We start from the raw sequence: 17,743 nt of genomic DNA on the forward strand, positions 1-17,743 counted from the left end.
AAAATGGCTGGAAGTTGTATCAGTTACATCCCCCACCTCAGCCACTGTCATAAGAGTTTTAAGGAGGCTGTTTACTACACATGGGTTTCCAGATAAAATCGTGTCTGATAATGGAATGGAATTTACCTCCTCAGAATTCAAAACCTTTATGGCAAGCAATCTTATTCGACATGTTACAATTGTACCATTCCACCTGTGATCAAATGGTCAAGCTGAACGTATGGTTCAGACCACCTAAGACTCATTGAAGAGAATTGTTCAAGGAGATTAAAATCAGAGACTTTCAAATTTCCTTCTGCAACAACATGTGACACCACGCTCAAGCACTGGTTGTAGCCCAGCAGAGCTCCCAATGAACCGTTGTCTAAAAACACGTTTGGATCGTTTACACCCTGATCTGACATCAGAGTTACAAGAAAAGCAAGAACTGCATTTTTAAATGGATGCTAATGTTTCTGTGAGAGTGTTTGAGCCTGACAGTGCTGTCTATGCCAGAAACTACGCTGCTGGGCCTTGTTGGATACCGGCAAAGGTGCTTGTGGCTACAGGACCTTTGTCATACAAAGTACAAATTACTGATGGTAGAATATTACAAAGGCACGTTGATCAGATTCAAGAAAGAAGTGGTGAAATTGTACCCGCTTCTGGTTCTAGTGGTACTGGGACTCCAGGAAATGTTGTTGCAGAGACAGTTTATTTCAGTCCCTCTGACACAGCGGGAAGAAGAATTGCACCCAACGAAGGGATCCAAGGAACAGTCTTAAACAGTGGTCCTTAGGCGTCCAAAGAGAAATATTCACCCTCCCAGTTATTTCAAAGACTTTGAGGTCTAGGGGGAAGGAGTGTTATGTATTAGTGTGTTATACTGCTCCCAATCCAGTAGGGGGAAGCATTGTAAATATGTTCACATGTGTATATTTCTGGTAGAGCTATGTATTTCTTTAGCATCTATGGTTGCTGTATTCCTGTGTGTAAGTAAAGAAGTCCTGTGAATGCCTGTCCATCTTGATGCTTCAAATAAATGTTAAATACGTGAAAGGCTCCATTTTTATCTTACATACCTGTAATCCCCAGCATAGCATCTCATTTACTGGGAGAGCGAGGACGGGAAACAGCTTTGAGAACCATTCAGGACTACCACATTGTACAGTGCTGCCAATCTAACACTGGGAGCTGGCTGACAGGAAAACAGAGCAGAGAAAAGGGGGTTGATAACCTCGTCAATGTGGTGATCATTCTTTTATAGCAGGCTGGTAACAGGATTGTGCCCAAGCTGTATTTAGAAAAGCGTGGTCACTGCCCTTGCTATAATGTCTGACAGGACTGTATGGATCACAAGACCAGCTGAACAGAATTGTAACTCTTTCATCAGGTAAGGCAGATACATATGTATTTGTGTATTTAGTGGTTTGCCTAGAGTTTAGCTTTAACATAATAGTTAAAAGTTAATATCTTAACACATACCCTGTTCATACACCCAAAACCAAAACTTTAATCTAATTCCAAAATTTAAAATAAGTTAAAATGCTGTTTGTGGTGCATGAGCAAAGCACAGTTTCACCTCTGCAGGTTGCATAAAAATAATGGATTACTTTTCCATTTGTAGACAAATTTTCCATCTGTGACCATATTTGTTATTATAAATGAGACCCGATAGGAAGTAATATTGCTTTTTGCTTCATTTACTTAGCTTTAGAAGATATCAGTTTGTCAATAACAATGGAGTAACATACAAAGGAAAGCAACTATAATATTCTCTAAGCAATATTATCTTTTTTTTTTAATTAATTTGATGACAGTACTTCTTTACAATATCACTGTATAATTAAACAGGAAGAAGATTCTGAAATAGTCCCACCTCTAGAAACAGATGACCTTGAGGGCTTTGCATTCCGTCCAGCTCCACACAACATGACTCTCCAGTGCCGTATCACCAGAGACAAGAAAGGAGTTGATAAAGGCATCTACCCTACATATTACTTGCATCTAGAGAGGGACGATGGCAAACGGGTAACTAAAGAAATGTTATGTTCCTGCTGAAACTGCACTTGTCTTCCAAATTTCGGTGAATGACATTTTTATGATGGGCTTTGCTTTAAAGTGGATGTAAACCTGATTCATAAAATTTGATCTAGGCACATATTATCTGCAGTGATTTCTTCTCTCTCTCCAAAGCACTAAGTCCCATGTCTTCCTGCTGCTCTGTTCTTCTATTATCAGCATTATAACTTCTGACAAGTTCTCCGAAAAACCAAGATAAAACCAGCCTGAAATTTGTGTTGGGGTGGGTGCTATAAATAGATTAGCAGAGAGCTGGTCTATTCACAGCACATTCCTTCCTTCCTCTACCTATGTGGATAGGAGGGGGTGTGTGCCTTTCCTCCAATCAGCTGTCACACAGTGTATGCCAAGACTACACTCCCAGTTCTCAACAGAAAAGAAAAAAATCTCTAACACAATGTTCACTTTCTTAAGAATATAGCAAGCTGAAGATAGCAGATTTACATGTAAAACTTATGTAGGGAGATTTGTTTCATCCCTGTGTATAATCTAAGACTGTTCACTTCACTGGGTTAATGTGAGGGTTTACATCCACTTTAAAGCGGAGGTCCACCCTAAAATGGACCTTCCGCTCATCGGAATCCTCCCCCCCCTCCGGCGCCACAATTGGCACCTTTCAGGGGGGAGGGGGGTGCAGTTACCTGGATAATCCAGGTAACTGCACCCACTTCCGGGATAGCTCTCTGCGGAAAGGGGCGTAGATTACGCCCCTTTCCGCAAGTGCCCGCCCCCTTCCGCAAGTGCCCCGCTGCCTGCTGGGAAACACACAGATCCCAGAGGCAGCGGGGACCGTCCTTATTGCACAGCGCGGCTCGCGCATGCGCAGTAGGGAACCGGGAAATGAAGCCGAAAGGCTCCATTTCCTGATTCCCATACCCAAGATCGCGGCGGCAGCACCCGAGTGACGATCTAGAGATCGGCTTCGGGTGCTGACATCGCGGGCGCGCTGGACAGGTAAGTGTCACTATTTTAAAAGTCAGCAGCTGCAGTATTTGTAGCTGCTGGCTTTTAAAAAAAAAAACGCGGAGTCCCGGCGGACTCCCGCTTTAAATAAATAAGTATAAAGGCTTTACTTCTATTGTATTTATTACGTTTACTAGTTTATAAATCATTTTTATTTACATAATTTGTTCAATTAACTTTAAAACATCTTTATTTTACAAATATGTATTTAATACAGGGGGCATCCATGACGCTCAGTCTGCAGAGCATACTGTACTTTTTTTTTTATTAAATCAGATACTTTTTTTTATTGAGAACTTTTTTTTCAGTTTACAGCATACTGTACTTTTTAATAAGAAAGCACATCACTGCTTTAAAACTTTTCGCAATGCTGTGCAAACTGATTCATAGTCCATGTTGCTTTGGGCTTGTATGGATGGCATCAGTATGATATCAATTTGAGACACTAAGGCCACGTACACACAGGCGGACTGTATGGCCTACTTAGTCCGTCGAAACACATTTCAGCGGACAGTCCGCTCGTGTGTGGGCTTCAGCGGACTTTTTCAGCGTGCAGTCTGGCGTACTAAGTATTTCGGATTTTTCGAAATTCTGTCCGTCATACTTTGGTTTCAGCGGACAATCCGCTCGTGAGTAGGCTAGTTCGACGGACTAAGAATGGCGCATGCTCAGAAAGGATTTACACGGCGGAAGGGTGCATTGCTGTGTATTGGACTTCCTATTTCTAGTCCCGTCATACAGGCTGTACACGTCATTGCGCAAGCTTTCGACGGACTGTTTGTGCATCCGTGTGTGGTCAAGTCCGTTCAGTCGAAAGTATGACGGACTGTCCGTCGGATTGTATGACGGACTAAGTAGGCCATACAGTCCGCCCGTGTGTACGCGGCCTTAGACCCCTTTCACACCAGGGCGTTTTGCAGGCGCTATAGCGTTAGAAATAGCGCCTGCAAAACGCCCTAAAGAAGCTGCACCATTGTTTCTAGTGTGAAAGCCCAGAGGGCTTTCACACTACAGCGGTGCGCTGGCAGGACGTTGGAAAAAAGTCCTGCCAGCAGCTTCTTTGGAGCGGTGAAGGAGCGGTGTGTTTACCGCTCCTCCACCGCTGCTCCCTATTGAAATCAATGGGGCAGCGCTGTAATCCCGCCGGCAAAACGCCGCTATTGCGGCGTATTGCCGGCGGTTTTAACCCTTTTGCGGCCGCTAGCGGGGGGTAAAAGCGCCCCGCTAGCGGCCGAAATGCGCCGCAAATCCGGCGCTAAAACGCCGCTAAAAATAGCGGCGTTTTACCGCCCACGCTATCAGCGGTGTGGTGTGAAAGGGGTCTTATGAAATCATTTTGAAATTAATGACAGGTGCATTTGACCTCCTTATGATCTTCATTTAGCCTGCTTTAAGCGGGGTTTGCATTCTCCCTCGACTTGTTTTGGAATGTAAAACAGGCTTGAATCAAACCAATGGCCATTGACACAGGTCCTTATGCAGGTCAGAAAAAAAGGAAAGGGAATGTCTCTCCTCTTAGTCATTCATTGCATATCACAACAGGTTGATTTACTAAAGGCAAATATACTGTGCACTGCAAGTGCAGTTGTGCTAGATCTGGGGGGAAGCTCTGGAATGAGGGAAAGCTCTGCTGATTTCTATCATCCAATCACGTGCAGTTTTTTTTTATCTTCCTTGCAGTGCACAGACTATTTGCCTTTAGTAAATCAACCCCATAATGTATCTGCAGCTCATAGTAAACTGTTGCTCTTGTCTAAAGTTACTGACTACTAGAGGTAAGTGTGAAATATTTACATGCAATATTTTATATTTATCTGAAAAACACTTTATTACAAAAATGATATCTTAGTCAAAAAATACAGAGAAACAGATCTTTGTAGAGGTGGCGCGCCTAGCAGAGGGTGTTGATTTGGGCACCAATGTTTGTGTGCCTACCGGATCCATTGATGAAAATCTGGTCTTGAGTTCATATTGTACTAGAAGTATGCACATATATGGAAATTCTTAGGGCAAAAAGACACACTGTAAAGAGAAATAACTTATCAACATTTAGAAACATTAATTTAACACAGCCATACATGGTAATATTGTGGAATAATACAATAGTTTTTGTCTTACATAGTTACATAGTTAGTCGGGTTGAAAAAAGACACAAGTCCATCTAGTTCAACCAATAAAAGAAAAAAATTATACAAATCCATATATACAATCCCATATCAACAGCTGATCCAGAGGAAGGAGAAAACAAAAAATATGTGCAGCGCTCGTAGATTGTGTACTGCTACAAAATCATGTGTATATAATTTTTTTTTATAATAAATCAACGTGAACAAATGCCAAAATTTTGTTGAACTCTGAAAAGTCCATGTAATAAATATGTGAAGAGTTGAATGATGAAGGCATAAATTGGGATAAAATCTTAGGAACAAAGAACACGGAGGAGAGATGGGTTTGCTTTAAGAACATATTAAATAAGGGCATTAGCCAATGCATCCCATTGGGTAATACAAAACAACAAAACAACAACAAAAGTCCTGGATGGCTTAACTCCAATGTAAAAATCCTTATAAAAGCAAAGGAGAAGGCCTTCAAAAAATACAAGGTTGAGGGATCATCATCAGCATTCAGACTTTATAAAGAATGCAACAAGAAATGTAAGGGTGCAATAAGGATGGCTAAGATAGAACATGAAAGACACATAGCGAAGGAGAAACAAAAAAATCCCAATAAATTCTTTAGGTGTGTAAATGGTAAAAAAGGGAGGGCAGACCATATGGGCCCCATAAAGAATGAGGAAGGACATCTGGTTACAAAGGATGGGGAGATGGCGAAGGTATTGAATTTATTCTTCTCCTCAGCCATCACAAGGGAATCGGGGGGCTTCAGTAACCAAAACTGCAGTGTTTATTCTCATGACACATCACAGGAAGCACCTCCACGGTTAACAGAGGACAGAATTAAAATTAGACTTGGGAAACTTAACATTAATAAATCACAGGGACCAGATGGCTTGCACCCGAGGGTACTTAGGGAACTCAGTCAAGTAATTACCAGACCATTGTTCCTCATTTTTACTGACAGTCTACTGACTGGAATGGTACCAGCGGATTGGAGAAAAGCCAATGTAGCACCAATATTTAAAAAGGGCCCACAATACATCACTGGGAATTAAAGACCAGTTAGCCTAACATCAATAGTATGTAAACTCTTGGAGGGGAAGATAAGAGGCTATATACAAGATTTTATTAATGAGAACGGTATCATTAGCAGTAATCAGCATGGATTCATGAAGAATCGTTCTTGTCAAACCAATCTATTAACCTTCTATGAGGAGGTGAGTTGCCATCTAGATAAAGGAAGGCCCGTAGATGTGGTGTATCTGGATTTTGCAAAAGCATTTGACACAGTTAACCATAAACATTTACTGTACAAAATAGGGTCAGTTGGCATGGACCATAGGGTGAGTACATGGATTGAAACCTGGCTACAAGGGGTGAGTTCAGAGTGTGGTGATAAATGGGGAGTACTTGGAATGGTCAAGAGTGGGTACTGGGGTCCCCCGGGGTTCTGTGCTGGGACCAATCCTGTTTAATTTGTTCATAAACGACCTGGAGGATGGGTTAAACAGTTCAATATCTGTATTTGTGGAAGATACTAAGCTAAGCAGGGCAATAACTTCTCCGCAGGATGTGGAAACCTTGCAAAAAGATCTGAACAAGTGAATGGGGTGGGTAACTACATGGCAAATGAGGTTCAATGTAGAAAAATGTAAAATAATACATTTAGGTGGCAAAAATATGAATGCAATCTGTACACTGGGGGGAGAACCTCTGGGGGAATCTAGGATGGAAAAGGACCTGCGGGTCCTAGTAGATGATAGGCTCAGCAATGGCATGCAATGCCAAGTTGCTGCTAACAAAGAAAGCAGAATATTGGCATGCATTAAAAAGGGGATTCATTCCAGAGATAAAACGATAATTCTCCCGCTCTACAAGACTCTGGTCCGGCCGCACCTAGAGTATGCTGTCCAGTTTTGGGCACCAGTCTTCAGGAAGGATGTCCTGGAAATGGAGCGAGTACAAAGAAGAGCGACAAGGATCTGAAGGATATTAGTAATGAGGAAAGGTTGCGAGCACTGAACTTATTCTCTTTGGAGAAGAGATGCTTGAGAGGGGATATGATTTCAATATACAAATACCATACTGGTGTCCCCACAATAGGGATAAAACTTATTTGCAGAAGGGAGTTTAACAAGATTCATGGCCACTCATTAAAATTAGAAGAAAAGAGGTTTAACCTTAAACTACGTAGAGGGTTCTTTACTGTAAGTGTGGCAAGGATGTGGAATTCCCTTCCACAGGCGGTGGTCTCAGCGGGAAGGGCATCGATAGTTTCAAGAAACTATTAGATATGCACCTGAACGAACGCAACATACAGGGTTATACAATTTAATACTGACATATAATCACACACATAGATTAGATTTGATGGACTTGTGTCTTTTTTCAACCTCACTTACTATGTAACTATGTAACTATATGATAAAAAAAGAGATGAACCGGATCAAAGAAAGAAAAAATGTGTTTCTCGTGACATCAATGTTAAGTGAATATGTGATATGACCACCATCGGATTGTGAGGAGGCTTACAGGAGTAAGTGGGCTCAAATGGGCATATGCTCAATGAGTCAACAAAGCTGATGATATGAACACCAATATTGGAACATCCACGCTTGTACTTCTCACCAAAATGGGGGATGATCTCTCCATCCAATTGATGGTTTAGATGGATACTTTGTAGATGTAACCAACGAGATGAGCAGAGTCTTTCTCATGTAGTCAGGCAATGTGACCAAAAAAGAGACAAATACTCCACATAGTGTGAACATAGAATAATTGAAATTTAATAAAATTTGGGAACACTCGCATTTGAATGGATGAACAAGCACTTGTATAACAATTTAGGCAACGCAATGTATTTTTGGATTGCATGGGTTGTTACCAACATGTGCTGAAAACTTCATGTCAATAGGATCTTTAAGCCCCTTTCACACTGGAGCATTAGCGCCGTCGTCGCTAAAGAGCCGCTAGCAGCCGAAAAAGGGTTAACGGTTCGGCAGCAGTGCCCATTCAGTTCAATGGGCAGGAGCGGTTTAGGAGCCGTGTATACACTCCTACTTCACCGCTCCCAAGATGCTGCTTTTCATTTTCAATAGCACTCCAATGTACTAATGCAATGCACCTACGCTGTGCTGTAGAGTGCTGCGTCTGAGCATTTTTTTTTTTTTTTTTTACTGTTTGGCCCATTTAGGTTATTGGACACTTGTTGAAAAAGCACCAAAACAGAAAGGTTAGCGGAGCTTTATACTAATGCATGAGGCAGATGAGAAACAGATGAGAGCAGAGCTGCAGATGCTTTTCCCTTTGTCAAAATATCATAAGACTTCACACTGTCTTGTGAAAGGGCTAACAGTTAACAGGTCAGGAAATTAAGAAACGATATCAGTTTACGTTTCGTTTATAAAGATAAACTGTTTAGCATTAAAAAAAAAGCTATTGTATCTGGGGTGTAACTGTAAGTAAAAGATACAATGGCACTACACTGGGCCCAGCAGTTCAGGGGCAAAAATGTATGTGTTAGGATACACTCATAGGGAATTTCTTTTTTTTTTATATATATATTTTTATTGAAATTTTTATTGAAAAAATGTATAGAAATTGACATAAGAGAGAAAAGAAAAAAAAATCACTATTAACAACATGTAAATGTACGATAATGCCCATTAACCACTTAAGGACCGCCGTATTGCCAATGTACGTCATTACAATGGCACCGGCAGGCACATATATGTACGTGCCTGCCTTCCAGCGGGTGGGGGGTCCGATCGGACCCCCTCCCGTTGGATACGGCGGCCCGGTTCGCTGCAGGAGCGATCCGTGATGAGGGGATGGCCGTTGGTTTCTGGCCATCCCCTCTCGATCGCTCCTGGCCAATGAGAAGCTTCCTCCCACTGTGTATTGTATATGCAGGAAGGAGGAAGTGATGTCATTCTCCTCGGGGCGGTCTTTTTGACCGGACTACGAGGAGAAGACAGAAAGTAAGTGTGCACCAACACTACACTGACATGTAGGCACACAAACCCCCCCTGCTTTTTATAGCATCAGGGCACCCACCATTTATTACCCAATAAAGGTTTTACCCCCTGATCACCCGGCGGGTGATATCAATTAGGTTTTAGTGTCAGGGTCTGCGTCTCCCCAGGCAGCGCTAGGTTAGTGCCAGTAACGCTAACACCCACACGCAAAGCATAAACCTCCCATAGTGGTATAGAATCTGAACAGATCAATATCTGATCTGATCAGATCTATACTAGCATCCCCAGCAGTTTAGGGTTCCAAAAAAACGCATTGTTAGCGGGATCAGCCCAGATACCTGCTGGCACCTACGTTTTGCCCCTCCGCCCAGCCCACCCAAGTGCAGTATCGATCGATCACTGTCACTTACTAAACACATAACTGCAGCGATCACAGAGTCAGGCAATCTCTAATCTCTAATCTCTGCAATCGCTAAGGTTCGCTCAACTTTGTCCACTGAACAGTGTTTCGGCGGACAGTCCGCTCGTGTGTGGGCTTCAGCGGACAGTTTCAGCGGACAGTCTGCTGAACAAAGTTTTTCGGAATTTCCGAAAAACTGTCCGCTGAAACTTTGTTTCAGCGGACAGTCCCCTCGTGTGTAGGCTTGTTCGTCAAACTAAGTCTCGCGCATGCTCAGAAAGAATTTACACGCCGAAGGTTGCATTGCAGTGTATAGGACGTCGTTTTCTAGTCCCGTCGTACGTGCTGTACACGTGATCGCGCACGGTTTCAGCGGACTGTTCGTTCGTCGTGTGTGGGCAAGTCCGTCCATGCTAATTTTGAGCGGACTGTCCGCTGAAACTGTTTGACGGACAAAGTTGAGCGAACAGTCCCCGCGTGTGTACGCGGCCTAACAGTTTTTTTTGGTAGCATTTTATATTTAAATCCGGAAGGCAGTGCTTGGTTTTCGGGGTCCCGTACGTGGCTAGGCTCCCAAAAAGTCCCCCACATGTGGCATCCCCGTACTCGGGAGAAGCAGCAGAATTTATTTTGGGGTGTAATTTGACTTATGCCCATAGCATGTGTGAGCAATATATCATTTAGTGACAACTTTGTGCAAAAAAAAAAAAATTGTAAAATTCCTGCAACTTGGGGCAAAATATAAAATATTTCATGGACTCAACATGCCTCTCAGTAAATAGCTTGGGGTGTCTACTTTCCAAAATGGGGTCATTTGGGGGGGGTTTTGTGTTATTTTGGCATTTTATGTCCTTCGAAACTGTGATAGGTAGTGAGGAGTGAAATCAAAAATTTGCACCCTTAGAAATCCTGAATGAATGAATGAATGAATGAATGAAATACTTATATAGCGCGCAATGCGAACTGAATCGCCTCTAGGCGCTGAAGGCAGTGATTGCATTTCGGGGTGCCGTACGCGGCTAGACTCCCAAAAAGTCCCACATATGTGGTATCCCCGTACTCAGGAGAAGCAGCTGAATATATTTTGGGGTGCAATTCCACATATAACTATGGCATGTGTGAGCAATATATCATTTAGTGACAACTTTTTGTAAACTTTTTTTTTTTTCTTGTCATTATTCAATCACTTGGGACAAAAAAAAAATATTCAATGGGCTCAACATGCCTCTCCACAACTTCCTTGGGGTGTCTACTTTCCAAAATGGGGTCATTTGGGGGGGGTTTGTACTGCCCTGCCACTTTAGCACCTCAAGAAATGAGATAGGCAGTCGTAAATTAAAAGCTGTGTAAATTCCAGAAAATGTACTCTAGTTTGTAGACGCTATAACTTTTGCGCAAACCAATAAATATACGCTTATTGACATTTTTTTTACTAAAGACATGTGGCTGAATAAATTTTGCCCTAAATGTATGACTAAAATTTAGTTTATTCGATTTTTCTTATAACAAAAAGTAGAAAATATCATTTTTTCTCAAAATTTTCGGTCTTTTTCCATTTATATCGCAAAAAATAAAAATCGCAGAGGCAATCAAATACCATCAAAAGAAAGCTCTATTTGTGGGAAAAAAAGGACGCAAATTTAGTTTGGGTACAACATTGCATGACCGCGCAATTACCAGTTAAAACAGTGCAGTGCGAAATTGTAAAAAGACCTCTGGTCCTTAGGCTGTTAATTGGTCCGGGGCTGAAGTGGTTAATACACTAAACATATTTAAAAAAAAATCCCTTGTAAATTGATGTAAGTAAATGTGAAAAATATTAGGAATAATTCACAGGTGTACATTAGTGATTGAACAATAGTGACAGTAGTCAAGTATAAAAAGAGAAGGAAAAAATGGGTGACTTGGGCCTGTCGACAAAGCATTCTATAATATATTAGGAAAAATGGGTTTTATGATAACATGAGAGAGTTTTAAGTTAATAGGATTGCAAAATCATGTTTTTCCATAAAAGGTATCCAGGGGAGCCATACATCTTGAAAATGGGAGTATTGGTAGCGCAGCTGCACCGACAACTCTTCCATACTCATAAGCTTGTTTAACCAGTTGACAACCGCAGCATAGCCGAATGACGGCTTCAGCGCAGTTCGATAACTCTGGGAGGGCGTACTATGACACCCTCCCAGAATCACGCTCTCGCCTGCCCCCTGGGGCGTGCACCCGGGAATATCTGTGACCACTGGGTATACTCCTGGTATTCCTCTTTAGGAAGTTCCTATGCTGTTCTTCAGTTTGGTGAGAGGGCGCCTGCCCGCTAATACCATCTCTGCTTTATCCTAGTTCATAGAACACTGTGTATAGACATCTCACAACTTGACTTGCCTTAACTTATCTCACAGAACACTGAATAGACACTTTACACCTAGAATTACTCTAAGGATTACAACTAGCCAGACAACTGTTTGCTTTGATTACACATCACTGTGCTACACTAAGGATTCTTGCTCTGTGAGCTTCAACTTGCCGCTGAAGATCATTGAGAGGCCTTGTATCATGGACACTGTTATCCTATTGCTGTTTAAAGGGACATACCCCTAAGATCTAGAATACCCAGTCTCTCATTAGGATTAAAGGTATAATAGGCCACCCTGGGGTCCCCTTTCAGCAATGATAGTATATACAGCAGTTAGTAACTTTCCTTAGATATGCATTCATTTATTGCCTGTTTCCTATGTGTAATGCTATTTTACATCTGTGATTCCAAGTTGTTATTCAATTGCCTCAGGGGACCTTTTTAACTGAGTTTTGGCCATGACTTAGCTGAACAAGTAAAATCAGAGAGAGCTGATCAATCTGCATTGTGTTGGTGTGTTATTTTGAAGTTACATACAACATGTCTGAACATAGAGTGTCAGAAGGGCTGGAAAGTTTACAGGGTCAAAGTGGTGCAGATGAACATGCAATCCTAAGCAACCCCCAAGGGGGCAGTGCTACATGTATGTTACACAGGTCACCCCTACTTACTCCTCATCGTTATTATCTGACAGGAAAATCTTCATTTTATTTTTAACAGCTTTTCCTTATGGCTGGAAGAAAGAGAAAGAAAAGTAAGACTTCTAATTACCTGATTTCAGTGGATCCTACAGACCTGTCACGTGGTGGAGAAAGTTTTATTGGTAAAGTCAGGTAAGTGAAAGTGGTTCTAAAGGCTAGACATTTTTACCCTAAAGTAGAACTATAGGTAAAACCTTTTTTTTATTTTTATTTTTTTATTTTGGATAAAGTAAGGGTGGGTTACTTATAAACCCTTTTCAGTTTTTTTTTTTGCCATCTGTGTCCCATTGGGGAAAATTACCTTCACTTCCTGTCCCATTGCTAAACAGGAAGTGAGAGGAAGTCCCTGCAAATAGGGGACTAGTGTTCATATTGGGTGATTTCCCCTCTATTCCTCTGGGGAAAACCTAAAATTTGGGATCTACTTTTACTTTCAAGTGTCAGTGAAAATGGTACACAGGACAAATAGGGTGAATCTCCCTGCATCTCAGTAAAAATGGTACACAGGACAGATAGGGTGAATCTCCCTGCATCTCAGTGAAAATGGTATACAGGACAAATAGGGTGAATCTCCCTGACGGAGGCACAGACTTCAATAAAAATAGATTATCTAATCTCGCTCCACTCTGTCCAAAACAAAAAAGTTTTGCATTTAGTCATATGTTAATACATTCCCTGCATTAACGGTTAGCGACCGCCCACCGTAGATATACTGTGGCAGGATGGTCGCTCTGTGCCAGATCACGTACCTAGTACATGATCTGACACCTCCGGGTCTGGGGCACTCGTGCACTCTGCCAGCAATCCACTCCCACTGTGACTGGACACAGCGGGAGCCAATCAGCGGGTCCGGCGGACGTAATGTCTGCCGTGATCCGTCGATCATTTGTGGGAAAGACAGAACGGCAGTCTTTTTAGTGGGACTGCGACATAACTCTGACCCCAAGTGACACTTTTTGGGGATCAGTGACATTATTACAGTGATCAGTGCTAAAAAGATGCACTGATCAATGTATAAATGACACTGGCAGGGAAGGAATTAACATTAGGGGATGATCAAGGTGTTAACTGTGTTCCCTGGGTGTGTTCTAACTGTGTGGGGGATGGGCTCACTGGGTCAACACAGAGATCGCTGTACCTGATCACTTGGAACATCAGATCTCCATGTTGTCCCCTATCAGAATGGGGATCCGACATAAGCATATCCACATTCTGCTTCTCTGTGGAACGAACGCAGCTGGCCGGCGGACATCGAGTTCGCCAGACCGGTGCGTGCGCTCCTGAGGAATGCATCTGGCGCCTCCTGTAACTATTGCATGAAACAATGCACAGGTACAATAGAGTAGTATATGTACTGTGGCTTCTCGGCAAGTTGTTAAAGTAAAACATTTCCCAGTACTTGCATTGCCCCCTCACCACCCTATATACTTACCTGGGTCCTATCTTGATCCACTGCTGTGCCCCTCCGCAGTGGTCTCTGTTCCTCTCTTTACAGGACACACAAGCAGCGTCAATCAAATCCTTCAAGGAGGGAGTAGGGGCAGGGCTGAGCTACGCTGTGTGTGTCTATGGACAGACGCAGCACAGCGTGGGAGTGAGCCCACAAGTGTGCCCCCATAGCAAGCAGATTGCTAGGGGGCACACACAGAAAAGGAGGAGCTGAGAGCGCTGGCAGGGAACTGCAGAAAAGGAGGTTTGTGGACACTCTGTGCATATAAAGGTAGACCGGTTGCAGACTGGATATACAACCTAAACCTGTCCCAAACCCAAGTTTTAGCTTTTTGAGTCTCACATTTTCACAACTATGGTGCCATAAAACTATATGTAGCGGCAGCTCCTAAGCTACAGTTTGGTTTGGGTACAATTATCTAAAGTGGGCCTCGGCATCAGTCTGACTGGACTGTGAGATGTTCAGCCTGGCCACAGGGGGCACTGTCTCCTCTGACAGGCATGGAATTATGGTCTGGTCAGGTGCTTAAGTTACTCTCTCTCGGAGCCCGCCCAGTGGGAATGGCGCTCTCGCTGTGCTTTCTGGGAGAGGGTATTTAAGATGCGGACGTCACGTGGTTCGGGGTTCCGGTCCAGAATGATGTGCTGACTTCATGGTCCTGGTCCTCCTGACCAGCCCCCAGGAAGGCTATGGCCTGGGGTGCGGATCCACCCGACTTTAATGTCTCGGGGCTGGCTAGCCCGAGACAAGGAAACTAAAGGAAGGATTCTGAGGTAGTTGGGTGCTGTCCCCGCTTCGGGAGAGACCCAGAGTACTTCAAGCATTCCAGGGGAGGACTCTTCAGAAGAACACCACGTATGGGTTGGTTTTCTTAGCAAAAGCCTGGAAGGGCTGAAGTAACCGAGAGAATCCGGTCTTGTGGATATCGCCAAGCAGGCTGAGAGATCCAGGTATCCCACAAGTGTTCTAAAGCATAGTTTTCCTACGGGTTCTACAACAACGTCTGTGGCAGAAACATTATCTTGTACGTTTCTACAACAACGTCTGTGGCAGAGACTTGTTCTTGAGTAAGCACCATGTTGGCGGGACTGTCCAACCTGAGTGATCATCCAGCTGTGAATGGCTATTCTCTGGATGCAATCAAAGTAAGCAAATTCTTTAACGTTTTATTTGACTTTGACACTAAGAGCACCTGAACTTTCCTTTCCAACCCTCTGATGCCAAGTTAAAAGACTGTTCAATTGTCTGAGTTTTGCAAACAAAATCCATTCAAGTGGATCTATTGTCAGTCTCAAGTTACTGGGTCATCTACCACGGGACATCCCCTAGACGTGCAACAAGGAGAACGAATAATAATAAAAAATAATAAAATAATCAGCAGCTCCTTCGGGGGTTAGTGCTACATATAGAAATAAGATCAGCCCGCTCCTAAATTAATTGGATTCGATTATAAAAAGATTACATATTAGGAAGCAGCTGAGGCAAAAAAAGGTGCTTTTCAGGTGCTTCTGAAGCACCTGAAAAGCGTTTCAGAAACACAGGTTTTTAACTCCTTCTTTGGGATTAGAAGCGCCCTGCTAGCAGACGATAAGCTCCACTTAACCGGTTCCCGACCAGCGCACGCCGATGTATGTCGGCAGAATGGCACGGGCAGGCATATTGGCATGCAGGTACGTCCAATCTTCAATGGCGCCCTGCCATTGCGAGCGCGCTACCGGTGGCGCGCTCGCGTGCCAGTCGGGACCCCCGTGAGTCCGGTCGCGGGTCCCACGGACTCGATCGCCGCGGGCATACCCGCGAACGTCTCACGGGACGGCTGAATGGAGAAATGCCATTGTAAACAGCATTTCTCCATTTTGCCTAGCGACTAGTGATGCTGATCTCTGCTCCATGTGATTGGAGCAGAGATCAGTGTTCACTAAATGAAAGCCTAACCCCCCACAGTTAGTAACACACCCCTAGGAACACTTAACTCCTACACTGCCACCCACTGGTTAACCCCTTCACTGCCAGTGCCATTTACACAGGAATCACTGCATTTATATAGCAGTGATTGCTGTATAACTGACAATGGTCCCAAAAATGTGTCAAAAATCTCTGATGTGTCCGCCATAATGTCGCAGTACAATAAAAATCGCTGTTCGCCGCCATTACTAGTAAAAAAAATAATAATAAAAAAATATTAATAAAAATGCTATAAAACTATCCCTATTTTGTAAACACTATAACTTTTGCGCAAACCAATCAATAATCGATTATTGCGATTTTTTTTACCAAAAATATGTAGAAGAATACGTATCGGCCTAAACTGAGGGAAAAATGTTTTTTATATATATTTTTGGGTGATATTTATTATAACAAAAAGTTAAAAATAATGTTTTTTTTTTCAAAATTGTTGCTCTATTTTTTTTGTTTATAGTGCAAAAAATAAAAACCGCAGGGGTGATAAAATACTGCCAAAAGAAAGCTCTATTTGTGGGGAAAAAACGGACGTCAATTTTGTTTGGGAGCCACGTCGCACGGCCACGCAATTGTCAGTTAAAGCGACGCAGTGCCGAATCGCAAAAAGTGAACAGCGATAAAGAATCGCTAAAACAAGCAGGGCTTTAGCTCTAATGCAGCCACAGCCCCAGTGTGAAAGGGGTCTAACTAATCTTACAAAATGTCCCCAACCCCCTCCTAATACTTATGCTGATTAACCTACCTAAGACAGATGAACAGTATACACTTACCTATTTTAAGGCCGTTCTGGTCACGTGATCCAGCTACCCTGTGTCAGCCAGTAGTAGCTGCATGGGAGAGGAGGGAGTGAAGTTGCTACTGGCTGACACAGGGTAGCTTGATCATGTGACCAGAATGGCCTGAAAATAGAGGAGGCAACAGATAGGCAATCTCCAGTTTTAGTAAAATAACCCCAAAGTCTCTATCATTTTCACGTATATGTCTTCAATCTGAAGTACCTGGTTGATCCTGCCACTCACCTTCCTTCCTTGTTCTAAACTGACCACACAAAGCACAGAAGCTTATTTGTTCTTGTGTAGTCACTTTTCATCCTTTGACTGGTCTTTCAGAGGTACAGGACACTGTACAGACACACAGCATTCCTGTGTAGCACCCTCTAGTGCTAGAATAGGTGTAAGAAAATGTACTTGACTAATGGTAGTTGCGTGAGTCTGTTAATTGGGTTATGGTTCAGATTCAGGTCAGGCCGGAAAGCTCTGCACACCAGACCTCTATCGTTTCCCCTTGGTTCTGGAGGCTTCATAGAAACTTCTAGAAGTTAGTGGTCGAGTGTACAGGAGCAAGGATCTGAATATTTATGGGAATCTGGTTAATCCCAAGGTAGGAGGCCTGGCAGGGTGGCTGAACCAGCCCATAAATATTGAGGAGCCTGGTCAGCAGGGGAAAGGGTGGAAGATGGATTGTTGAAGTGCTGCAGTGTAACCTGGGAGGGCCCCGGAGAAGGGGGGTTCTGCCTCCAGGTTGGAGGAAGGAGAAAAGTTAAAGGAGGGAGCTCCATTGCCCTGCAGTCAACTGGGGAAGGATAGCCTGCAAAGGAACCAGTCCAGAGGAAGGCCTAAAAGCAGTTTTATTCATAGCTGCAGGGCAAGGACAGTGTGAGTACCTCCATACCTCCAGGGAATATAGGGGAGAAGTCTTCTAGCTGCAAGTTCTTGGCAAGTCTTCAGGGGACAGTTTATTGCTTACTCAATCCCTTGCC

The 17,743-nt window shown here is 43.1% G+C and overlaps 1 protein-coding gene across 1 annotated transcript in view; it reads left to right on the forward strand.

Annotated features, from left to right (window-relative positions):
* The window catches only part of LOC143934159 (tubby protein homolog), a 151,687-nt gene that overhangs the window by 108,490 nt on the left and 25,454 nt on the right, over nt 1–17,743 (forward strand). The window contains exons 9-10 of the mRNA XM_077457524.1: nt 1,834–2,010; nt 12,592–12,704. Coding sequence (XP_077313650.1) covers nt 1,834–2,010; nt 12,592–12,704 — 290 coding nt within the window. The remainder of the gene's footprint in view (nt 1–1,833; nt 2,011–12,591; nt 12,705–17,743) is intronic.

Source organism: Lithobates pipiens, unplaced genomic scaffold (genome assembly GCF_037356315.1).
Source record: "Lithobates pipiens isolate NorthernLeopardFrog02 unplaced genomic scaffold, aLitPip1_a1.2 Scaffold_27, whole genome shotgun sequence".
NCBI classification, from domain to species: Eukaryota; Metazoa; Chordata; class Amphibia; order Anura; family Ranidae; genus Lithobates; species Lithobates pipiens.